The following is a 25387-nucleotide window of genomic DNA, read 5'->3' on the forward strand; positions in this document are numbered from 1 at the left end:
CGTAAAATATAGATTTGCAGTACTGACAGTGAATATCGAAATGCAGCCTATATTATATTACATTTGCAGATGTAGCACGGACGCGCACCAAAATGATGTTTTATCGATAGTGTCGGCTAAATGAACGTGGCTACGTAGTACCAATTTCGAAAATGGATGTACTGGCGGTAGTGTACAGGAGCTTTCGACACTTACCCCCCGTATAGTAAACGTAACGTTTACTATAGACAATGCGCGCATCATGCGTGAAACGGAACGGGGGGTTGGTCGACAGTCCCTGAGAGTGAGAACCCTGAGTCCCACGAAACGAAAAAGACCGGGATGGCCTCTCTCAGGTTTCTCTCTGGTTTTATTCTTCAATTGTAATTTAGGATATTTTATTTATACATATTTTATTTCAGGATAGATTACAAAACTCAATAGACCAGATATAAGACAGAGATAAGAATGGATGAAACGGAGCACATAGCTTTGATCGAGTGGTACTGTCGACAGCACTATTATAATGGCATGCTAGCTCATGTTAAGCAGGCGCGCGACGTTTATCCGAACAGCGAGCGACTGAGGCTCCTGCTCTGTCTGGCGTATATTCTCGTTGGCAAGAGCCACGAGGCCATCAAGGAGAGTTCCAGCTTGCTGAACTATGCGGATGTCACGCTGCCAGCATTGCTCGTGCAAAACGTTGCTCTGGTTGATGGCGTTGTGGAAAGGAGCACCGTGACCCAGATAGAGAACAGGATCCGAGACGAGCGCAGAAAAGCATCCTGTATCGCATTGTGTCTAGCAGCGTCCATGTTACTCCTTTCTCGTCGAGCGGACAAGGCGAAGGAGTATGTGGATAGAGCGTGCAAATTGAAGCCCACGAATATCAATGTATTACTTGTTAAGGGATGGCTGGAGCTCAGTTTGAGATCAGGCACAGATGCTCCGGAGGCAGGGAACTCCTTTAATTTGGTTTTGAAGGAAGAGCCGAGGAATCTGAGCGCGTTATTAGGCTCCGCAGAGATAAAACAACACGCCGGGGACTATCCAGGAGCCATCATGATACTGAACTCCTTGATCGTGCGCTATCCCAAGCAATCGTTTCCGTTGATAGAAAAAATGAAGTGCTTACTGGCGGCGAAGGATTGGGAACAAGTGCTGGAGTTGGTGAATCGTGTGCTCTCGATCGAGTCGAACAACTTAGACGCCATCAAGGCGAGCTCGGTGGTGGCTTTGTGCAGAGACGGCAATTCCAGCGAAGGTTTACCGCAATTACAGCTGTTTCTGCGTAACTTGCTGCTTGCTGAACCGAAGAACGTGTTCCTGCTGACTGAAAACTTGCGACTGTTCTCCAGTATCGCGTTTCAGGACCATGGGATTTTGTTGGAGTTGGCGCGGACAGCCGAGAAGATGCTGCAAGCGACATCGTCGAGCAGCACGGAGCTAATGGCAGAACTGGGTGACTTGTATGTCGCGCTGGGCAATGTCAAGGACGCTGAGCGCTGGTACAAGAACACCATCCGCGCGGATCCATCCTCTTTCGCGGCGCTGTTGGGACTAGCACGCTGCCAGTTGATGCAGGGGTCTGCGGAGGATCTGGAGCAAGCACGGCAACAAGTAAATGAATGAGTGCACTAAAAAAATGCATATACTTTTTTAGAGAATAATCTCTAGATGTATCGATTGACGTGATTGATTGAGTATATAGTATAGATATTACAGAAGTTTATCTCTTGCGTACATTCCATAGGTGGAGATCATGATGGAGATACAGCCACACTCGACAAATGTGCAGCTGCTGTTCATGTCCGCAAAGATCACTTCTAACGAAAATAGCGTTAAGGCACTCGGTTACCTGAATGCGGCAGCGAATGTCTTGTTGAAGAGCTGCGAGGGTCTTTCTTATGGCTACGAGTATCTTAGCGAGCTTAAACCCGATTTATGCCTTGAAATTGCGAAGCAACGACTGATGTATTCTTTGAACAAGTCCCCGATGAGCGACGAGGTAACTATCGTCTTTAAAGAAGTCAATAAAAGCGAATATATTTTACTAATTTTATTTATTATTATTACTGGATTGTGAGCAAAAAATTATATCAACTTTGTTTAATTCTGTTCTGCTTTTTAAGATGGGTAGCGCAATAGAGAAGGAACCGAGCGTCCGCTTGTTAGAACAGCTTGCGGAAGCTTGTCCGGGTTCCAGCGTAGCTTTATTGCTGCTCAGTAAGGCCAGAATGCAAAGCGGCGACTATGAGGGTGCATTAGTTTTGCTCAGGAGATTGTTAGACTCGGTAGAACCGTCCAATGCACAGGCTCACCTCACAATGGCTCAGATTCTGGCGTATCAGGGCATGTATCAGCTAGCCTCGCAGAGCCTGGAAGTTGGCCTGAGCTACAACTTCAAGATCCGAGACGAGCCAGTCTATCATCTAATCGTCGGCATGGTGCAACGAGAGGCCGGCGATCTGCAGAACTGCGTTAAGAGCTGCCAGACAGCCATGTCGCTGGCAGGATTGACTGGCAGCGCCAACAGAAAATCCGATATGACCACATCGGACCGAGCGACGTTGTATCTAGAGCTGATTGCGGCGTACAGTAAGGCAAGACGGTTTGCGGAGGCACTGGCGCTTGTCGACGAGGCGAAAGCAAATCTTGCCGGCACCGCTGAACTTGGAAGAATCACCATCGGCACTGCTGAGATTTATTTGGACATAGGAGAACTGGAGAACGCTGTCAGCTGCTTACGGAATATTCGTCCAGGACAACCGTATTACTTACAGGCACACACCAGATTGGCTGAGATCAATTTGAATTACAGGAAAGACCGTCAGGCATTCGCAAAGTGTTTCAGGTACAAAGAATTTAATCTTCATTATCTATTTGACATTATTTTGTTAACTAGTTTTTAAATTTATTGAATATGTTATGTATATGGGACTTAGGATGAAATATTATTATTAAATATCGCCGACATTTGCCTTTCAGAGAATTGGTGGAACATTGTCCTGGACCGAGAACGTACAGCATGCTGGGTAACGCTTACATGTCTATACAAGAGCCTGAGAGAGCAATAGAGGCGTACGAGCGAGCGCTTTCGCAGAATCCGATCAACAAGGTGGAAATTGCAAACAAAATGGGTAAAGCGCTCGTCAAAGCACATCAATATGCAAAGGCGATCAGTTATTACAAGGATATAGTGAAGCAGGACAATTGCGCCGCCCTAAAATTAGATCTGGCCAAATTGTATATGAAGATGAAACAGTACGACAAGGCGGAAGCCACTTTGGTGCAAGAGCTGCAAGGTATTTTGCCCATTAAAATTAATATTATTATTTTATGTAAAATTAATATTTTATATGAAATGAATATCTACTATATACAAAATTAATAATATTTATAATAATGCTAAATATATTGACCAATCATCTATCTATATTTTTAGTCATAATAATATACTAGATTAAATTCATATCTATTTTTTTATTTTTCTTATATTTAGATAAGAGAGGCGAGTCCGATATCCTGAGCTTGGAGATGCGAGGACAAGAATTGCTGTTACTCGCCAAGGTGCGTGAGAAATCGGGCAACATCAGGGGCGCGTTAGCGACTTTAAAGGAAGCCAAGGAGAATCAACACAGGTACATCCAACGTCTCGCCGTTTCGCCAGACGTCGCGGATCAGAGACACATGCTGGCGAATATCTGTCTGACAATGGCTGATTACGCGTCGACCTTACGCAATTATGACGAAGCCATTATATATTATAAGGAGGCATTGGCTCACAAGCCAACGGACGTAAATGCCCTACTTTCCTTGGCGAAGCTGTATATGCAGGTGAATAATATATACGGAATCATTAAATCTTAAAATCCCGAGACTAAAAATCTTGATTTCTAATAGAAATATTAATAGAAGAATCAATGAAATAAAGCTTTCGTGTCGATTTATTAAATGATTACCGAGATTTTCCATACTAATATAAATATGAATATGTATTTATCAGATGAACAATTTAGACCGGTGCGCGCAGAATTGTTCCATCTTGCTGAACGCCGATCCCAACAACGAGGCTGCATCTGTGATGATGGCGGATCTCGCGTTCCGGAAGGTAGATTTCGAGACTGCGGCATTCCACTTTCGACAGTTGTTGATACGCCAACCCACCTATTGGACTGCCCTAGCGAGATTGATAGAAGTGTCGCGTAGAACAGGTTTCGCATTTGTCAATTTTTTCACTCTCGTTTGAGATATTTTGATAAGGAATTGATATAATTTGTGTCGTAGGTGCTATGGACGATCTCGACGAGTGGTTGCAACGCGCGCAGGTCGCGATGGGTAGCGGCAACGTCGAAGCTGGCTTCTATTACTGCGCCGGATTGCTGGATTGGCGGACGGGCAAATTGAACTCCGCTCTTCGCAATTTTAACTTTGCACGACGCGATCCGGAATGGGGCCAACAGGCGATCTACAATATGATCGAAATCTGTCTGGATCCGGACGACGACACCACTCTATCGAATGAGGCCTTCAACGACGAGGACGCCGAATATCAGGATTCGAGGACGATGGCTTTGAGAACGGCTTACCGACTGCTTCAGGTACATTTAATATCAATGTCGTCTTGCAAATCGATTTGATCCAACTTTTTTCTTATTTGTATCCACCAAAAGCATAAGAAATTTTTATTAAAATATTTTTAATTAGTCTAATTATAGTAATTATTTAAATAAAAGATATGTTACTGTAGGAATTGAATCCCAAGGGCAGCCCTCACGAGGAATTAACCCATAAACTGCTCAGCAACTTTTTCTTATTGGCCACCAAGCAGAAGTCTAATATCGAGAAAGCCCTGCAGGACTGTACTGCGTTGGCCAGTCAGGAGACTTTGAGGGATCATGTAGGACCCGCTCTCGGCATGGCCACCGCACACATTTTGCTAAAGCAAACGCCGCGTGCTCGGAATCACTTGAAGCGCGTTAGCAAGAATGTTTGGACGTTCGAGGACGCTGAATACTTGGAGCGTTGCTGGTTGTTGCTGGCAGACATCTACGTGCAATCCAGCAAGTACGAGTTGGCGAACGAGTTGCTGAAACGAGTGCTGCAGCACAATGCTACCTGCGTGCGGGCTCACGAGCTGTCAGGTTAGATTACAATTTAAAATTACAGACTAATTAATACATAAAAAGTCACATTTTAATTTTAATCGCAGAAATCTATTGCAAATTATTGTTCATCTTGACTTTTAGGCTACATCGCCGAGAAGGATCAGAATTATCGCGACGCAGCGGCGAGATACGCTCAGGCCTGGAAATGCGGCGGCAAAACAAAACTGTCGGTCGGCTACAAGCTGGCTTACTGTTGCCTGAAGGCGAAAGCCTACGCTGACGCGATCGAAGCATGTAACGAAGTGCTGAAGCAGAGTACAGATTATCCGAGGATCAGGAAAGATATCTTGGAGAAGTGTATCAATAATCTTCGCACGTGAAACATCCGAATTCGTTCAGCTTGAACTTGTATATCGATTGTTTACTTGTTACGTTACACATTGTATACACATCCGTCCTCCTTCACTATTAATGAAGGTATATAATAGTTTAGAGCGAATAAATATTTAGATAACTACTTAATCAATGTAGTATATTTCTACTAAACATTTAGCAGTTTGTAATATTAACCAAATTAATATTAACCAGTTTATTTGTTAGTAAAATATACGTTAAGACGATAACATCAAAGTTGCGAAACGGACGAAACGATCACTAAAATTGACGATTATTGGTTAACGATTAACTTAATGATTAATTGGCCATGATTATCTTACAAATCTATCCTTCTTAGACTCCAGTTTAACACATTAGTTTACTATTATCCGCAACTAATGGAACGTTTTGTATCTTTGAATGTAACTGTAACGATTATTCTAGTTTCTTCTGCGAAGTTAACTTATAGACAATTATCGAGACGTTATAATTTATCATAACAACTTAAAATTCTGATTGATCGACGAGCGAGATTCACAGGTCCAGGTACATGATACGCGTGGCCGAAGCCGCGCCGCACAGTGCCAGAATACTGGCGACGTAAATTACTGCTGCGGTAGTGCCCGTGAAGTTAACGATCGTGCCCAAGCAGCAGGATAGCAGAAACTGCGCGAGGAATACCATAGAAGAGACGATGGCGACATCGGTCCCTAGACCGCGCACAAAGACGCCGGAAACCGTATTGCCCTCGGTTGTCAAGGCGAAAGTCGAGGACGCATGATAGTGTGCTACAAGTAGATAGGGCATGGTAAATAGCGTAGAATACATGACGCCAGCGGCCCACGAGAAGATGATGACGCCGACCGGATGCTTCGTCAGGGCCATTAGGAGCATGCCGACGCTGTAGAAGAGTAGCCCGTAGATGTAAACCTGGATGTGCATGGAAATATTCAAAGATGTAAACGTGAATGAAATATTTCGAAGATATTGTTTCTATTTTAGACATTCTTTCTCGATCATAGCGTAATTAATTACCTATGTATAATTGCAATTTAAAAACTTATAACTTTATATTTATTAAATGATGTAAGACTTTCCATACGGTAGGCTGTCAGATAATCAAGACATCCTGGCTGCGTTCCACTTATCGTTCACAACGCTCGCGAGCATCATTTCGTCCTTGTTTAACATTTGACAAACAACAAGGATGAAATAATTCCACGAGCGTTGCGAGCGATAAGTGGAACGCACCCCTATAGAGAACGTTTACAGTGTTACAATAGATATAATAGACCGCTGTTACACGTCGGGTTTAATAACATCGGTAGTTCTTAGGCTGGCAAATCACAGCTATTCCCTTCTTCTGAAGAATGAGTGTGATTGGCTAGTCTAAGAACTACCGATGTTATTAAACCCGATTAACGGCGCCGTGTAACAGCGGTCATACTCGAGTTGTCGTGTACGTCTTATGTGCGCGGGGGGGGGTTCCCTGGGTGAATGGTCCCGCAGCCAATGAGGAGACCTCTCAATGATATGACTGCCCGCGGTCAGTATCATGAGAGGTCTCCGAGGCGGTCAAAGAGTGGTATGCACGCGTACTTCCTTCGACTAGGGAACTTATTCCCCCCGGGATCAGCCCTCCTGCGGTGCGACCTCTCGTACGTCTTTTGTTTTGTGGATTACGTGTTTCCTGGCGCCTATGGCGTGAGGACTGTCCCGTTGCGTGATGTTATACCTCGTGTGGTTCCGCGTAACGTGCCCACACGGAGCAAAACATCCATTATAGTCCATTGTGCTGATTGTTAGGGAGAGGGGTTTTAGTGGGTGCAAGCCCCACATACCCCGGGTGGCCGGGGCCCGGGCATGCGCGAGGCATTTCCCCTCTTGCCTCTTCCGCGTAAAAAAAAAAAAAAAAAAAAAAAGATATACTCGAGTACATGTCATATAGGGCCGATATCACAGTCTCCGATTAACGTGATCCTCCGGTTAAACTCACTCTGCATCTCTTTCTAACTATCCCTCTAGAAAGAGATGCAGAGTGAGTTTAATCGGAGGATCACGTTAATCGGAGACTGTGATATCGGCCCATAGATATCGAAATATTTTATATCAAAGTTCTATCGGATAATGTTCTGCTAGAAAGTGCTTATATTGCTTGCAAAGTATTATTTCTATTATTATTAGTCTTATATATATTCGTAAACATTAAGAAGTATAAATATAAAAATATATGAAACTAATTGTAGAGATGTGCGAACCAAGGATTTTTTATGTCGAATTGAATTGAATTGAATTTAATTTCCTTTTTCGAATTTGAATCGAATCGAATCGACAAAATTTTATTCGAATTGAAGCGAATCAAATAAAGTAAAATCAAATCGTTGAAATATAATTTGTAATTAACAATATAATTAGATATTATTAGATTAAATTTTAACACGTATAAGAGTCGTAGATAATATCATCAATCATAGAAATCATAGAAATTCGAATTCGAATTCGAATTCGAATTTGATTCGTATTCGAATAGTTCGCACATCTCTAACTATTTGATATTAGTATCTCTTAAACGTAATAAAGCTCTTACTTTACGCGCTCGGAAACGCTGGATCAGCCGCTCGATGATCAACGAGTAGCACGAGCAGGACAACGAATACATGGACATGCCCCAGCATCCGAATCGCACGCCCTCCTCGTAGAGTTCCCGCTCGTCAGTGTCGGCGGGTGCCCGCGGATTCCCGCCGAACACCGCCTCGCCCACGAAATCCGTGAAGTACAGGGAGTAGCATACATGCGCCATCCAGCAGAAAAGATTCGTCAGGCACACCTGGCGAAGACTGCGCGGCATGTAAACGATGGACAGCAGGTACTCCTTCAGGGTCGCCTTGTGGTTCGCTTCGCTCTCGATATCGTCGAAGCCGTAATTGACGTGGCTGCCTTCGGAAATTGGTTCCTCGGAATGGTCGGAGGGTTGCGTCTGAAGCGGACGGAGGGTGAATTCCTTAATTGATAATTTTGACACTAGCGTTTATCAACAATCTTTTTCTATCAAGAAATTGATACATGTTTCCACTAGTTTCTCAATCGCAGATAAAGATCAGACAGTTAAACAGTCAAATCATGAAATTGTAGATAAAATGAGAACGCTAAGCTGAAAAGTATCATTGGATTAAATATCGAGACAATACCGGTTGAAAAAATTTTTATATTTTCTCAGAAATTTTCTAAATATTTCTCATGTTTTAGACAATTTAGATTTATGGAAAATTAAAAAAAATATGTAAAATTTTTCAGATACCTACTTTTAGAAACAAGTGAATGAGGATTTTCAGAATGTTTCAGTATCTATATGTATGAAAATTTCTGCGAAAATGCACGAATTTTCTCATATTTATTCAGATTTCTACAACAATGTGTTGGCAGGAAAAATCTGAAATATTTATTATTATTTTGTTTGAGTTTCTAAAAAAACATTTTAATTTGAAATGTTTATAAAAAAAATCTAAAAATTCTGAAAGAGTTCTAAAATTTTCATAGAAATTCTGGCTAATAATATAAAAAATTCCGAGACATTTTTCCATCAGGGTAACGATTTTCGAGCTTACTTCCGTTTGCAAGGAATCCGTCTCATGCTCAGTATTAAGCGCACCGTACGTTTTCGACTCGTCAGGGATAATCTTATCGTGTTCGTCTTGCTTCTCTGTCCCTTGGACTTCTTCCGGAGCCTAAACGCAAAAAGAATTGTATTAAGCGATAAATAAAAATGACAGTAACATTATATATAGAAGCCACGTTCACCTTCGGCTCGTTCATTTGCCGGTACTGATCTCGCTCGAGTAATTGGAGAGGAATCTCCTTGAAGCTGGTAATGGTACATATAACACAGACGACGAAGATGATCGTGATGAGAGTGAAGGTCGCGTGCACATGTCCGCCCAGCATAATACCGAGCGATGTGGCGTCCCAATTGATGCCGCCTAAACCGTAGCCCATGAAGCCCCCCAAGCCTGCCATTATGGTGAACGTGCTTAAGCCTTTGGCATGGTCCTCTGTGAATATTTCAGATGTTAATCAAAGAGAAAAATCGCTTGTAGAGTTTATTAAAATTGTATATAATTATCTCTCTCTCTCGCTTGGTTTTTTTTACCTACAATATTCGCGTTCGTAATTAAAAAGATTAAATTGTATTTTAATTTGTCGATTCGAACGGGATTTATGTCGAATCCTGGAAAACACATATGGATGCTTACCAGGTACAGTGACATCGAGGAGATACGCCCTCGCTGGGCTCTGACAGGCGTCGGCGTCGAAGTCGAGCAACACCGTGCCGAGAATAGTGAAGAAGATGCCCCAGGAGTGCGAAGAAGCCCTTTCAACAGATTCGAGCGTTACCTCCTCGGGTAACTTCGCCGTTGTGCGATGTCCGAGCGGGATAGTCTCGTTCGTGCGGAACGGCATGTCGCCGAACAGGTAGCCAACGTGTTCGCCATTCGGTACCAAGATGAGTCCTGCAAAAGTGCAAAAATTCGCCTGTCGATGCTCAGATATACGTCACAAAAACATTTAAAACGTCTTAAGATAAGAACGGCAAATATGGCAAATAATTTAAAAAAAGCGAAAAATCTCTGGCGGAAAGAATTTTTCATATCATCAAAATTTCTATGAAAATTTCAAGACTCAAAATTTTACTCTCAGAATTTTTACACGAATTAGAATACTTTTCAGAAAAATTTAGACAAAATAATAATAAAATATTTCAGATCTTTCCCGTCAACATTTTTGTAGAAATCTGAATAAGTATGAGAAAATCCACGCAGTTTATCAGAAATTTTCATACAATACTGAAATATTCCGAAAATTTTCATTCAATTATTTCTGAAAGTATCTGAAAAATTTTACATATTTTTCAGAATTTTTTATAAATCCAAAATATGAGAAGTTCTTAGAAAATTTCTGAAGAAAATATGAGAATTTTTTTCACCAGGGACATCTCCGAAATAAAATAAATAAAATGAAGAAAATATAAAAAAGTCCACGGCTTGCCTATGAAAACTCCGAGCGCCAACAGGAGGATGAAGGGTCGCCTCCTGCCGTACTTGAGTCTACAGCGATCGCTCATACTGCCGAGAATGGGTGTCACGAAGAAGCCCACGAGGGGGCTCAGCGCCCACACCAGGGTCATGTGCTGGTGATCGACGCCGATCTTCAGGAGCATCGGCGAGACGAAAGCGGTCTCCGCCGCGTACGAAAACTCGATTCCCATTACGGCCGCCGATACCCTCACCAGTTCGGCGCGGGTCTTCTTCCTGAGATTATTAGGAAAAACAAATAGAGAAAAAGAAAACTGATACAACATATCTAGCATAATATTACACTGTTAAATATTAAAGAATGAAATTTAAACCAGTATCTTGAGCTAAATATTTTATTTTTAATTACTATGTGTGTCGAAATTTATTATTTTAACACAAAACAGTATTATTTTAACTCTATTGATCTAGTTAAATTAATATTGTTTTAGTTAAATTTACGATATTAAGTAGCAGCAGTGGTGACCTATAAGAATGGTTACAAATAACTCAAATTGAGTATAATTTGACACTATGATTTTAACACTATGAATTTAACTGTATAATATATATATTTCTATTAAATGTAACATAATATAGTTTGCAGGAGTTAATTTATGGGATAAAACCTCGAAATCGAATCTGGGATTCATCAAATACGAGTCGATCCCTTTCACACGGAGCAACTCACTACATCCCATGTATAATGTTATTTTAAATATTTATATTACATACTTATATTATGTATTTATACAAGAACAAAGGGATTAGTTCGACAGTACATTGATATACGTTAAGAGCTAATTGAATGTGAAATTCTTTACCTGTAGATGTGAGAATAGTCGTCCAAAGTGCGCTCTAATTTGGGCGGCCCCCGTAGATGATGCCTTAATCCTTCCAAGCCTTGATCCAGATTCAGACTGTTTTTCCACTCTTTCCACACGCTCCATCGTTCCCTGATGGCGTCGCGAACACCGTGAATTCTACCCATGAGTCCCTCGTACTCGTGCAATTTGTCCACCATGGTCAACCCCTTATCTCGCGCGACACAGGGTGAGCGATATAACGGTGGGGCACTCGAGTGTTTGGAGACGTGTCATTGTTCAAAAAGGTGTCACTGATCGAACCGCAATTTCCATATTTTTTTCTCGCGGACTATTATAAGTGTCAACTGAAAAAAAAATTGTTATTAATCACACAAATATCTTTCTTAAAGATAATTTCAAGAAGAAACATAGATACTTTTATAAAAAATTCCATTTTAGTTTCTCATTTATTTCAACAAGTAGGAAATAAATCAGCTCTGTAAAAGAAATAAAAATGTAATCTTAATCTTTTTTATTAACCAACCATGATTTTATTTTATATCTGTCATAATGCGCGAGACAGATTGATCTTTTCGAATTAGGAAACTCCGCGTTGCATTATTCGTTGCGTTACATCATCAATTAAATATGAGCAACCCAAGCAACAAGAGATGGCACAAAGAACTCTCGATCTCAATCATCGTTGGCGGAATTTTGGCAGAAATACGAGTCGTTTACGAGTCGACTGGACCACATCGCGAGCCGCGCGAGAAAACGCGGACGCGGACGGACGACGGACGACTGATCGCTGCAAGCTCGCCGCGGAAGCAAGCACGAAAGCTCGAGAAACGCCCGCGCAATCTCAGGAGAGGCACTCGCGAGACTCGCTTGATTCTCGATTCACTGAAATGAGTTTTCCGCGTACCGTTCAGAGGGTAACTCCTGAAATCTCGTTGCTCCTAGTCAATGTGCCAAGACAGATCACTTCAATTTCAAAAACGACAAGCCGATGAAATTCGCAGACTGACGTGAAAACCTGCGATTCGGAGTCACCTTGCGAGATCGATCTGTTTGAAAAAAAAAAAGATGACTTTATAATTATTGTAAAAATATCAAAAAATACTGAAACAATCTTCTTACAATTGAATGAGGGAAAGATTTCTCGCCATCAGTACCGCGTAGTTCGAGCGATCATTTTGTCTCTACGAGTAAATCTGGGAGATCCGTCGGACTTTGCCGTTGTATTTTTCTTCATGGTAACGGCGGGAGGTTTACGCGATGTTCAATAAGGGGTGGAACAATCTCTCTCTTTCTCTCCCGGCATGGCACATGCAATCCGATTACCGCGTATAGCGGTAAATACGTCTCGGTAAATCGAGCAAACACGAAGGTCTATTCATTTCGTCTCTCTCAGTCTTCTTCTTGCGCTCTATCTCACCCTCGTTAAATAAATAAATTACGGGGAAAAACGACGGTACGAAATGAGGAAATAAATGAGTTTTATGAGGACAACAAAGTATGTATAGATCGATTATCGTTTAGCGGCCTAATACGTAACTTCGACCAAGGCCATTCACGCAACGGAAGCTCCGCGCGTTGTAGGTCTTCGTGGCCGCTGATGTTCCGCGCTCGATATATCCCAGGCGAAGCTTTAACAGTGTCAACCTCCTAAATTCTCTTTAGAATATCGAACGCCGCTGTAAAATTAAATCCTTGCGCATCCGGGAGGCTCTCAAATCCTTTCTTTATCCTTACACATCTGCAAAAAAAAAATCTTAAGACTATACGAACTAACGCGATTTTAATCTTACTTCTTCAGAGTAATTTATCTTGAATAGCTTCTTTTTCTCTAATTGAGATCGTGCTAAAAGAAAAATGTCTTTCGCAAAATGGAAATGATGTCATGCTAACGGTCAGTGAATAGGGATTATAAAAATAGCTTGAAAACGAGACGATATATATAAGGAGATTTCGCTCTTTTCATTGCTTTGAATTTTATTCTTGGACTTTCGAAGTTTCCCCTGCGCGGTCTAAAATCAATCCAGGTTTTCCGTCCTCGGAAGTAATACACTTCGAGGGATGTGAGTTTATTTCTCCGAAGGACGGAGCGAAGCCGATTGAAACCCACCCTCACCCGGCCTTTTAAAAGAAACGCGGACGAATGCGGCAGGATACAATTTCCTCGCAGGAAATTACGTCCGCGAGTCCGCGCGTCAGTGGAGCGCTTCATTAACACGCGGTGCTATTTTCCACGCGCTTTTAAACCGCGGGGGATCAATATTCATTGTCCTCACCGTTGATATCGTCGATGTTGTTAAATGCTCGAGGGGACGCATTATCACCGATATGGGTTTCCAAGGGAGAGGTATCGATACGAGATTTCGTATCGCGACCGGAAATACGGAGAGTCAAGGCCGCGACGAGATCCGGAGATCGGAACGTCGTCGGACGGTTCCAAGGGAGTCTGATCAAGATCCGATGAGAGTCCGGCGAGATGGACCTCATCCAGATAGATAGAGGGTGTGCGTATGTCTACCTGCCGTGTCGATTTGGCGGACGTCAATAGAGTCGCAATTAATAGTTTTCGCTCGTACCTTACTTGTTCTAATTAAGGCATCCCGGGTGTCCCGGTACGCGCCAATCGCTTCCGCAGGGCCGGCGCGAGAGATCAGATCGGATATTTTCAAGGAGTCACTCATCATTCATCACTGAAAATAATGGTTAAGATATATTTATCTCTATCTAATTTATTAAGAGCAAAAATAATCGGATTCGCACTATATTTATTAATTTATTAAGAAGAGAGAAAGTAATATAATTGTATGTTAATTAATTAAATTAATTTCAATTAAATAAATTATATTTAATTATACCAGATAGCGTTGCAAAAAGCAACTATTATTCTAGTGATAAGAAAAATGAAAACGAAATTATAGTTCCAAGAACATTCTTACTAATCAGAGCAATCTTTTAGTTAAACCAATTAAGTCTTGTCAACTCTCTTTATTTTGAAAGATCGCAATTCTTATGCTCTTGCAATTTTTCGTCGCAAATGCTATTAGTTAGAGATATCGATTTATTAAAGGTTTTATTTCTTTTTTATTCTACTTTCATTAATGTAGGTTGTACAACACAAATGTATAGCTTTTTTATTTGAAATTACATTGTATATAATTTTTAAATAATATATTACATTGTGCCTCTCTCTTAGAAAGTTAGCTTTTATCATCAGCTTCTTACAATTTCCATTGTAAGAAAGTTTTTCAATTCTCCTGTAAAGCTCAGATCGTTATATAGCTTCGTCCAAAGCTTTAAAGCAGATAAACGAACCTTCTTCACTATAAACAACAAGGGGAATATTAATCGACTCTACTCTGGCCATTATAATCGCCAAGACAATTAACCACAATTTGGTTCGATTATCGTCAAGACGCTCATTTAACAAATATAAGCTTGTTAAATGAGCGTCTTGACGATAATCAAACCAAATTGTGGTTGTATTGTCTTGGCGATTATAATGGCCACTAGAGTCGATTAATATTCCCCTTGTTGTTTATTATTTGACTGGCGAAATAAAAATTTTATTTATCTTCTTCACTATCTTGATATTTAACGATACAATGCGGTTAATATTCATGCGTTTCTCATCGAGTCTATCGTGGCGCTAAAGAAGCTACTGTCGACCCTGCGCATTCCTTTTGCCATTGGCCCATATTCGTCTAAATATCGCGTCGTACCCGAGGCAGTTAGGGTCGCGGCCACCGAAAGTGGTGAATGGCGAGGCTGCTGTCACCCATGAAGAAACGTCGCGCTCCTTCGTCGACGTATCTCGTCCTGATTCCAAAGAGCTTCCGCGGCATCTCAAGGCCGACGACTTCCGCGCGTGCCCCTTCAGCATCATCTCCCTGAGGAGGGTGAGAAATGTATCTGTTCATGTTTCTCTTCACTTTTATATTTTGTCATATAAAATTTGTATAAAAAAGGTAGTTATACATATATTTAATCACAAGCATAATTTGAAAAATAAGTCACCGTTTTGTCGGACTGTACAATTTCACAATGACAGCAGGATAACAATAAGAATTCTTTAAAATTTTGTTCGCGAATAAGATAAAAATCGCTAGGAATTTCCCCGGGATAGTACCAAAGTTATTTATATAAATATCTTGTGATACTAAAGATATCCAGAAGATCAACGCCGAAGAAAATACCTACAACAATGACTTACCAAATGAATTGATAATCCGAGAAGCACAGAAATCCTTTCGACGATAGCGATCGAATTAAAACTAATCCTCTTTAATCTTCGGGCAACAATCGATAATGGTCTCTCGAATCTCCCTTTCTTGCCGAAGACAACGATCTCGGTACACTGCGTAAAACACTCGGTAAATTGCGATTACACTTTGTGTTTTTCCGGCATTACATCATTCCACAATTTGTAAACGACAGAATTAACCGATCGCTCCCGAATAAAGGAATTCTCGCCGTGTTATCGGCTTTTGTGGCCGATTAAATCTGGACATCGCAGATCAGACGATCGTAATCTCTCTCGACATCCATCTACGTTGATAACAAATATATCTCAAATGACACTTTAAATACCTATAAATATAATCATTCTATTAGACGTTTTAAAGTGTATGTAAATATAGACATTTCAACATGATGTTTTTAAAATAAAATATACGCATACATGTGTATCTCTCCAGAAGATTATAATTTAGAACGGATAAATAGAGCTAAAGTAAATTACAAACTTGAATTTTAAAGGTCAAAGCGATATTAAAAGAACGCTATGAGGGACAAGAAGTAAAAAGTAATCTTTTGAAGAACGCAAAATTTAAATGTGTTATTTTATTTTAAATGGATTGGATTATGGTTTAATGAACTATTTTATTTTAAATGAAATTTAGATTGCGTAAGATCTTATTGAAATATTTTTAAGAACTTTAACGATTTGTTGAAAATATTAAAAAACGTATATTCCAACTCAGATCGAATTTCTTATCTAAATAGCTTTGGAAGGAAAAATATAATTTACATAATAAGTCGATACATATATGTCGTTTATTTTTGGACTTTGTACTCACGATCGCAATCGAAAGCCGTGCACGTGTCTGTCAACGAGTCAGTAACGCGTTTGTCAACATCGAATCAATCGATTCTTTTTAATCGGGATAAAATACTTTACTACCCTCAAGCAATAAATGATTCAGACGCCCGCAAAAAGGCTTCCCCAGATATTGCAGCAGCCTCAATTATAAATTAAGTCCGACAAAGATGAATATTTCACGTTTCGTCCGATAAAGATGAGAATTTCACGTTTTTATAGAAAATTTTATAAATATATAAATTTCAACATCCCATCAGTTCTAATAAAGTTTTAATCATTTAATAATGAGATATCAGAAAAAATTCTATATTAAATAAAGTACATTATATTAGTTTTATATATTAAATATTTAAATGTTTTTTGTCTTAAAAATAATTTATATTATATAATCAATATTATTTTTCCACGTCAAAATATTTTCTTATTACCTAATTGTAAAATTTAATCTAATAATAATAGTTAATTAAAAATTATATTTCAACGATTCGATTCATTTCGATTTAGATAAAATTTTGTCGATTTGATTCGATTCAAATTTGATTCGAAAAAGGAAATAAAATTCGATTAAAAAATAAAAAAATCTAATTTTTGTATATCTCTATAAGTGTATAGTGTTGGTACAATCCGAAACAAAGAGATGACTAATCTTTTTCAAGTTTAAAGTAAGCAATTTGACTCCGATTAGATCTGTCCGTAAAATCTTCTCGCCGATTTGATTTCGCGACTATTTACGTACGTAAAATTCTTTTCCGTTCAGGTGTGGACGCGTTATCGTTTTATATATAAATAGCACGTTGCACGTTGAACTGATCTTGTCACGCAATCGCTGGCGCCTTCGCTTTCGGGAACGCGGAATTGCCCACAATTATTTTGTACTTGCGAGATGACGAATCGCCGTTTTTGTATATAGTCTTATCACATGGAAAATTCCAAGAAAACATGGGATCAATCGCGTAGATAATAAATAGGCACCGGTAAGCACCGTCTTTGTCACTTCCCTATTGGCCCTCGGCGATCGCCAGATAATGCCGTTCGTGGTGGAGGTTTTATTTGTCAAGAGAGAAGCGCGACAGACAAATAATACGTAAGAAATGGGGGGAAAGTGGCATCTTTTACACGTGCTACCGTTTTATGACCTTTTAACGTCGCACTGGCGCGGCGTTTTTACGAGTAAGCCGTCGGCGGGTTCACGTTCCTCGAACATGATACTCCGAATATCTCGGAGCTGTATGTTATGATTAAGGTATCTCAGGTTGATGCAAAAGGTCTGGCATATTTGTCAAGTAAAATCGAAAACAAATTTACAGTGAAGCGAAATTGCCGCCGCGGGCTCGAGATTCTTCTTCATTTAGACAGAAATTTTTCAATCATTTTGTGGTATTTTATTTAAATTTACCGAAATAAAGTTTGAAGGAACAATTCATCTGCTTTACTTGTAAAGCTTTGACAATTCTATAGTATGATATTAAATTGTTTTTATGAATGTGAGAAACGCGAATGTTGTTCTGCACAATTAATTGTATGATTTATATTCTGCACAATAATTTTATAAAATTGTTAAGATTTTGACAATAATCTTTTATTATCGATTTATTAAAAATGTTATGAAATTACCTTAGATTTCGAGGCATTCTATATATCTTTTTCTCAGCTATATCGAACGTTCGCGTTATTGTTTCCGAACTCAGACTCACGTGACGGTTTCTTATATCCCAATACGAGATATGACATCTTTGACATCACAAACCTTTCTGTATGACGCATCTCAATGAATATGCATCTCGTTAATACCTGAAATCAGGAAATCGTTATCTTCTGTATTTAAACGCGAGGAATCACTCAGATTCACGTGAATGAAGGATCTCTTAATTAGTCTTAATACGGTAATAAAGTATTGCTGAGATGTTACATAGAAAGTCAGACCCGTGAAAAACGTATGAGTATATAAAAATGAATAGATTGGCGATTGTTGATCGATAAATTAAGAAGGTAGTTTATAAAATGTAAGGATAATGAATAGATTTATGATTGTCGATAAATCAAGAAAATAATAAAAAGAATGTAAAGCTAAAAGAAGGTTACCCGGTCAGTGAAACAATGTATTTTACATTTTAACAATTAACAGTTTTAAAAAAAATTGCCTTACAAAGTGGTGAGCAAGGACAATCGAAAATAACGAATTAAAAATGAATAAATAATTTATTGCGTGTTGAACGTCGAAAATATTCGCCGCAGCGAATACGCAGCTTTATCCACGTGATTGATAAATAATATATTCATAATTCACATGCAATAATAAATTAATATGACAGGTGACTTTAGGTAATATATGTCTGATGCTGCAGATCTCTTATCTCTTATCATCTTATGACTGAAACTCGAACAAATTAATGACGTAATAAAATATTGCCCGCATGACACAATTTCACGAAGGGACGTTATCTTGTGAAATTGCGACGAAATAATAACGATCAAACAAGCAAAAAGTGCTCGTCAACTTCCGCGTGCTCGGATCGTAAATTATGTGTTTGCGAGTTCACGTCATAAATATAGCAATCATTTTGCATTAGACGTACACGTTTATTATCGCCAAAAATTAACAAACAAATTTTAATCGAAAAACCATGCAAAATACTGAGAAATATATTCTGAGAAATATATTCTGAGAAATATATACTGAGAAATATAGGTGTTCCCATATAGGGACATTATGCAACAAAGGGTTAAGGATAGAATAATCGAACACAGTTATTAAAGATGTGGCCATTAGTAAGTAACAGTTTACGTTAAATTTATATTTAATGTAAATTAGTTTTTTTTTGAATTGCAAAATGTTTCTTACCACACTTATTATACAGTTGACCCGTGTCGACTTATCTTCTCCTTTTCTTTAAATTGTTCAAATCATCATAAAGCCGTCTTTTATATGCCTTTAAATTCCTTACTTTCTTTCCACGTGGATTTTCTTATTTTGGGAAAAGCCGAAGGCTCCTTAGCCCCTCTTCTCGCGGAGGCGGATGATATCTTATCTCACAAATCAGTCAAGGTGCGCGACGCAATCCATGGTCCATGATCATTCGTCCGATCGCGACCGCGCGAAGAAGCGGCTGCTCGCCGACCGTCCGCGTTTCTTTTCGCAGAGAGACGGAAACTTCGCGAAGAGAGGAACTTCTCGCAGAGTTCTTCTGACTGACTACTAATCTTGCTGTCCGCCGATCGACGTCGCTTTCCCAGGGGCGGTAGTCCAACATCAGGGGTGGAATTCACGGTAGCGACGCCGACAGGATACCACCTTGGCTGTTCACCGTTCACCAATGAACGTGGGGAGTCGCCCTTGTCAAGTACAACATCGCGGCAACTGCAGCAGCAGCACCAGGAAGCGACGGCACTGCGACGGCACGTCCACGAAGGAGAACTTCCGACGCGCGAGCACGTCCAGCGATTTAAGCGGCGATCATGGGTAAGTTCCACCTCGAGATGTTCGACTATTTTATTAATGATTATTATTATCATGAATAATCATTATGCGTATTTTGTGTTCAGTTATTTTGAGGTTTCTCTGTGAAAATTTTTATATCTCGCAATCGTATTTTCTAACAATTTCTATTTCAAATTTAATAAAAAATGTAAAAATGATTTAGTTGAAAGGTATTATTCACTTTTTTTAATTCTTCTTGTTGTAGGACTCGACTTCCTGGCAGACGGAGGTGCCGACTTCGAGCATGCAATCACCGTAACAGGCAAGGAGAATTTTGTGAAAAAATTAAATATCTAATAATCTAATTTCAAAGACCAAGTGCCTATTAATCATGCAATTTTACCACAGTTTGAGACATTTCATAAAATTTCACGACAAATTATGAGCGTTATCGAAATCTAAGAAAAGAATCTAAAGACATCAGAACTTTTGCGGGATCGTTCACGCGCGAGATGATCCTTAATATTGATTACAATTCTCCATTAGTCTTACCAAATCCAATGTGCGTTAGGTTTTGGAAGGTTCCACTACATGCTGCTGGCCGTCTGCGGCCTGATTTATATGGACACGGCGATCGGTGTGACGATACTTTCGTTCGTACTTCCGGCAGCGCAATGCGACCTGGAGATGGACTCCACCGCGAAGGGTTGGCTGACTGCCTCTCCGATGCTAGGTCGGTGTTTGTCTCGTCTCTCGTTTCGTCGGCGCCAGCCTTTATTTATCGAAGAACATCGTTTAGATTAATATGTGAGATACTTTTGCAGGTATGTTGATTGGATCGTACATATGGGGATGCCTGGCTGACACGAAGGGAAGGAAAATCGTGTTGATAGCAACGCTGCTGATGGACGGCGTCGTGGGCATCGTGTCTTCGTTCGTTCAGTACTTCTGGGTGTTCCTGATCTTCCGGTTCTTCAACGGCTTCGCGTGAGTATGGATAGGACAGACTCTCTGCTAAGAATGAAGTCAATTTTTCGTTAACGAAAATGTCGAGAATAAACATTTAAATCAGAATTTTCTAATTAATAGGGGACTTATTGTTAGCTAATAAAATTAGAACACTGTTAAAATAAAGTCCACTTGAAATTACCTAAGAAATGTGTTGGGCATCTATTTTTATTCCCCTGAAGTTTAATATAAATCCTATAATTGTTTGTAAACGCTTGTACCTCGAAACTATAAATTAAAATGCTTATTATAGCTCGCTTCATTTTCGCTAAATTGACTTTGATCTTATTGAAAAATCTATCATTCAAGTAAAAATGGAGAATCAACCATTAAGGTTATTATCATGCACATGTGGAATAATATGTAGAAAGTTCTGTATACATGATATAATATAATATAATATAATATAAAGTAGTTATAACACTAAATTAACAAAGTTTCGATCGTTGCGCAGTGTGACCGGCGCCATGGGCATCTGCTTTCCGTATCTCGGCGAGTTTCAACCCACGAAATACCGCGAACGCTGTCTCTGCTGGATGGAGATGTTCTGGACAGTCGGCGTGATAGTTTTGCCGCGTAAGTAATTTCCGTCCCTTATCAATCTACCTTTAAGAGGCAAAAATCCAAGAAGTCGGTATCCAAGTCGAAATCATTTCTAGTGATCGCTTGGCTGATCATCCCTATGGACCTCACTATCGTGAGCGAGACGTTCTACTTTAAGTCTTGGAATCTCTTTGTCGCGCTCTGCGCTCTGCCATCGCTCATGCTCGGCCTGTGGCTATTTGCTTTCCCCGAGAGCCCGAAGTTTCTGCTGGAGTGCGGCGAGACCGATGCCGCCCTCGAGGTGTTCAAGTGGATTTACTCGAGAAACACCGGCGCCGATCCAGAAACCTATCCGGTAACATTATTTTAACTTTTTCGTTCTAGAAATGATGAAATGCAATAATTCTAAATATTCTTACATGTATGTTTTCCTAGAATTTAAATAAAAAAAATCAATATATAGATTTTTTATGTAGACTGCTTTATAAACAATAGCAATTGACAACAATATTAAATACTTTATAAGTGTCCAATGAACGTTAATGGTAAAATAAGATATGCGTGACTAAAAAAAAGACGATTTTTAGTTCATCATTTTCAGGTATTTAGAGAACGTTCTTCTGGAAGGGACTAAGTTTAAAAAAATAAAATATATTTTATTTTATCCTCTCTTTTTCTCTCCTGCTTCTGCAGGTGAAGTGCTTGCAAGAGAAGGCGAAGGACAAAAGCACCAGGTCGCTGAAGCTGCACAAGCGGAAGGATCTGAAGGTCCTGTTCGCGGAAATACGTGATCTGACAAGCGCGCTCTGCAAGCCGCCCTATTTGCGCAACACCGCACTCGCTTGCGCTATTCAATTTGGACTCACCAGTAGCTATTACACACTGATGGTCTGGTTCCCGGAATTGTTTACTAGGTAAATCTCTTAATTGATGCGCGTCAATTCTTTTGAATTCTTAGGCCGGAAGAAGCTCTTTGAATATAAAATCATAATAACGAGAGAACGTATGTTGTAGTTGTAAACGCAAATAAAATTTAAAAGTACAAAGGGCATTTTGGTCCACTAAAAATAAGTCTCTTTTCTACTCTCTTCTTCTTTTCTTTGTTCTTTCTGCCAATAATTCCGCTTAAACTTTCACCGACCGTCTTCTTTAACTGTCCTTGCTCTAACTTTGTTTCGCTTATGCAACTTGCAATATCTTAGTGCTAATTTAATCCCCGTTTACGTTGTATTCGACAGATTCGAGCAGTTCGAGCACGCGAATCCCGGCGAGACCACGTCGGTGTGCATAGTGTCCTCTCTGCCGGACAACACGACCTTCTTCGACCCTTACGGATGCGATACGATAATCGCGCCCTCCGTTTATCTGCACACCGTGTACATCGGCCTCGCGTGCATCCCCGGCTCGATCATCCTACCTCTTTTCGTGCACAAACTGGGCGCGAAGTTCTTCCTGAGTGAGTGATAATATTTGACTTGGGATACCCTTAAGGGACAGAAGGAGAAATCGATCGGGCAGCTATTTAGATAAATATGTCCAATTCCGATTCTCATAACAAAATTAGATTATTAGAGTCTAATAATTTAAATCTAATTAGATCTCTAAAACGTTCGTTTAAATTTTGAGACCTTAATATTTTCATCATATAATTAGATTCCAATTAGAATTAAACGAGACGCGCTACGTTACATTTTCAGTCGTGTCGCTGGTGGTTTCCGGCGCGGTGACGGTGGGCTTCTACTACGTGGTGAATTCGACGCAGAACCTGGTGCTCTCGTGCGTATTCGAGGCCCTCACGTCCCTCGGGATCTCTCTAGTCTACTGCGTGATCGTCGACATGTTCCCGACGAATCTCAGGTGAGCAAATTGCGATTCGAACTCCTTCAGCTCTTCTGATTTTTGGGATTCATTAATCCGGTGTCACGTTACAGAGTGATGGCCGCGGCTCTGTCAATGACCATGGGGCGTCTAGGTGCTCTGATCGGCAACCTGGTGTTCGGTTATCTGATCGATTTAGCCTGCGTGATCCCCATCATACTGTTCGCCGCGTTTCTCTTCGGTAATAAAATCTTCCCAGTACCTGAAGTTTGATTCTCTGATCAGGACCTAAATGTTTAAATTCTTCCTCGAACATGCGCGGATAGAAGAGTGTTATTTGGTCTCTTGTTGTCCTATTTGTATAAATATTAATTAGTTTTTATATTAAGTGAGTCATGACTATGATAATAGTCAATTTAATAATATCAAGTATAAAATAAATAGGAAATGTATTAATATACGGTTGGGCTGGAGCTTTTTTGTGTCGGCTAATATTATTCGCGAATTTATATACATTTTTCGCCCAGCAAACTATCTTTTGCAATGGTTTTAAAGATTCATATTGGTATCAATGTTATTAAATTGATTATCAATTTAATTATGTGATTGTACTATTCTAGCTTTAACTTGAGACTGCGTTTCAAAACCGGTAATAGCGACGCGTAGTTTGCTGGGCGAAAAATGTACATAAATTCATGCGAATAATATTATTAGGCGCAAAAGATCCAGCTTGACAGTATATTGGCATATTTCGCATTTTACTTAATTGAGTTCTGTTCGTGTTCCATGAATATACGAATACTAAGCGATATTAACTTATCTGCTTACTGTAACCATTTCACTTGTTCGCTAGAGTTCATGAAAACCGTTTCGACTATAAGATTTTACATTAGTGATTCCAATGTGTATGAGATGTAGAAAATAAGTGTAGCTTAATCCACTCGAATACAGTGATATAATTCGATTTCAGCCTGCGGTATCTTCTCGTTTCTGTTGCCGAGGACGGGGAAGGACACGCTGGAATAGCAGAGGGAGAATCTTTCTCGTGTTTTTGCTCGGACGACCTGAGGAATCTGTGCTTTGGACTACTCTCTCTTTTCTCGCGGTGTTCGTTGTATTTATTAATAAATTTATTTGCTAAAAAAGAAACACGAGTTTATTCGTATCTCCTCTCTGAAGACGATGCGCGAACGGGAGGCCCTGCAAAGTCAGAATTTATTTTCCATTTCTATATTTAAAAGAAGAGAACATATATATACTCACTAGCTGGTTACCCGCACTGAGAGAACAGTATATTAATAGTTAATATACATGCTTTGTCGTTAATGTAAGAATTTTTTATGTCCGTCCCTAATAAATATTTCTTCATAATTAATATATGCTATATTGCGTATCACTGAATATAACTACATTTATCAGTATAAAAATAATATTACTGCATACCGCAGTCCGTGCTTTATTACAAAATCACGCAAATTGCTTATAAATTTGAGTATATTTACGTTTGCTTTTCAAGTATTATCCACAAAATTTTTATTATCTTTAATAATGTTAAACTTATAAGAAATTATAGTTTTACTTATACTTAAAAACTTCAAGTTTCCATTGAACTCCACATATATTCATAAACAATTTGTATACAAGTAATAATATAACATTGACTTTCTTTGTCATAAATAAATGTATGTTTGCGTAAAATATTTTATCAATTTCGACAAATAAAATAATTTATTTGAGATTATTGATTATACTTATATTAATAATTAATATAAATTTGTTAATTACAAAGACATTACATTTAATATACATACAATTTCATATAAATTGATGGTATTTTTACTATACAGTTACGTATATTATTATTAAATATTACGAATTTACATTGACATTTGTATATTTCTGACAAAGATATCAAGTCTAAACTCATGGTATATTAATAATTAAAAAAGTATTTCTCTCAGTGCGGGCTTCGCCCGGGAGTCGTTTCTCTTCAAACGACTTCATTTGTATTTCAATATCCTTAATCGAAAAAAATTCCTTTATCAGGCAATGGCTTATCAGGAAATTGCAAAGAATCCTTTATATTCATTTTTATTCAAATTTTATTATATACATATATTTACCCTGTTTCATATATAATTCAATTT

General features: G+C 39.3%; 3 protein-coding genes across 15 annotated transcripts; 2 read left to right on the plus strand and 1 right to left on the minus strand.

Moving 5' to 3' along the window:
• Positions 1-193: 193 nt before the first annotated feature.
• Positions 194-5609, plus strand: LOC139770018 (tetratricopeptide repeat protein 21B). Of its 2 annotated transcripts, none has more exons than XM_071701629.1 (10): positions 194-335; positions 402-1599; positions 1733-1987; positions 2112-2833; positions 2968-3284; positions 3482-3816; positions 3986-4193; positions 4267-4580; positions 4730-5123; positions 5229-5609. In XM_071701629.1, the coding sequence occupies exons 2-10, from the start codon at positions 448-450 to the stop codon at positions 5465-5467; spliced, it is 3936 nt and encodes a 1311-aa protein (XP_071557730.1). In that variant the 5' UTR covers positions 194-335; positions 402-447; the 3' UTR covers positions 5468-5609. The 2 variants fall into 2 exon arrangements, with proteins under 2 accessions (XP_071557730.1, XP_071557731.1); XM_071701630.1 differs by having other exon boundaries at positions 235-335; positions 407-1599.
• Positions 5482-19429, minus strand: Lovit (loss of visual transmission). Of its 12 annotated transcripts, XM_071701633.1 has the most exons (15): positions 19296-19429; positions 18068-18244; positions 15566-15942; positions 15075-15242; positions 13932-14045; positions 12478-13096; positions 12263-12404; positions 11774-11834; positions 11356-11702; positions 10506-10768; positions 9713-9970; positions 9261-9511; positions 9068-9187; positions 8050-8463; positions 5482-6392 (listed from the first exon to the last, which is right to left on the minus strand). In XM_071701633.1, exons 9-15 carry the CDS (start codon positions 11553-11555, stop codon positions 5997-5999), a joined length of 1902 nt encoding a protein of 633 aa, XP_071557734.1. In that variant the 5' UTR covers positions 11556-11702; positions 11774-11834; positions 12263-12404; positions 12478-13096; positions 13932-14045; positions 15075-15242; positions 15566-15942; positions 18068-18244; positions 19296-19429; the 3' UTR covers positions 5482-5996. The 12 variants fall into 12 exon arrangements, with proteins under 12 accessions (XP_071557734.1, XP_071557739.1, XP_071557736.1 ...); XM_071701638.1 differs by lacking the exon at positions 11774-11834 and having other exon boundaries at positions 15566-15900; XM_071701635.1 differs by lacking the exon at positions 11774-11834 and having other exon boundaries at positions 13937-14045.
• Positions 19430-19539: 110 nt separating this feature from the next.
• On the plus strand, positions 19540-24389 carry LOC139770022 (synaptic vesicle glycoprotein 2B). The gene is made up of 11 exons (XM_071701645.1): positions 19540-19913; positions 20137-20193; positions 20443-20604; positions 20696-20858; positions 21334-21455; positions 21539-21777; positions 22116-22336; positions 22661-22878; positions 23120-23279; positions 23354-23481; positions 24211-24389. Exons 1-11 carry the CDS (start codon positions 19910-19912, stop codon positions 24264-24266), a joined length of 1530 nt encoding a protein of 509 aa, XP_071557746.1. The 5' UTR covers positions 19540-19909; the 3' UTR covers positions 24267-24389.
• Positions 24390-25387: the final 998 nt, after the last annotated feature.

This window comes from Temnothorax nylanderi, unplaced genomic scaffold (genome assembly GCF_030848795.1).
Source record: "Temnothorax nylanderi isolate EJ_2023f unplaced genomic scaffold, tnyl_v1.0 TNYL_tig0026_pilon, whole genome shotgun sequence".
Taxonomy (NCBI): Eukaryota; Metazoa; Arthropoda; class Insecta; order Hymenoptera; family Formicidae; genus Temnothorax; species Temnothorax nylanderi.

Bases quoted from the DNA above. Each gene is read 5' to 3' on its own strand.
- Lovit (XM_071701641.1), bottom strand. From the start codon at position 11,555: ATGGTGGACAAATTGCACGAGTACGAGGGACTCATGGGTAGAATTCAC. The intron at 10,769-11,355 runs GTAAAGAATTTC...TAATAATCTCAG, and splicing joins GACTATTCTCACATCTACAG to GAAGAAGACCCGCGCCGAAC. The intron at 8,464-9,067 runs GTAAGCTCGAAA...TTATCAATTAAG, and splicing joins CGGATTCCTTGCAAACGGAA to GAATTCACCCTCCGTCCGCT.
- LOC139770018 (XM_071701629.1), top strand. From the start codon at position 448: ATGGATGAAACGGAGCACATAGCTTTGATCGAGTGGTACTGTCGACAG. The intron at 2,834-2,967 runs GTACAAAGAATT...TTTGCCTTTCAG, and splicing joins GCATTCGCAAAGTGTTTCAG to AGAATTGGTGGAACATTGTC. The intron at 3,817-3,985 runs GTGAATAATATA...TGTATTTATCAG, and splicing joins TGGCGAAGCTGTATATGCAG to ATGAACAATTTAGACCGGTG.
- LOC139770022 (XM_071701645.1), top strand. The intron at 20,605-20,695 runs GTCGGTGTTTGT...ATACTTTTGCAG, and splicing joins GACTGCCTCTCCGATGCTAG to GTATGTTGATTGGATCGTAC. The intron at 20,859-21,333 runs GTGAGTATGGAT...ATCGTTGCGCAG, and splicing joins CGGTTCTTCAACGGCTTCGC to TGTGACCGGCGCCATGGGCA.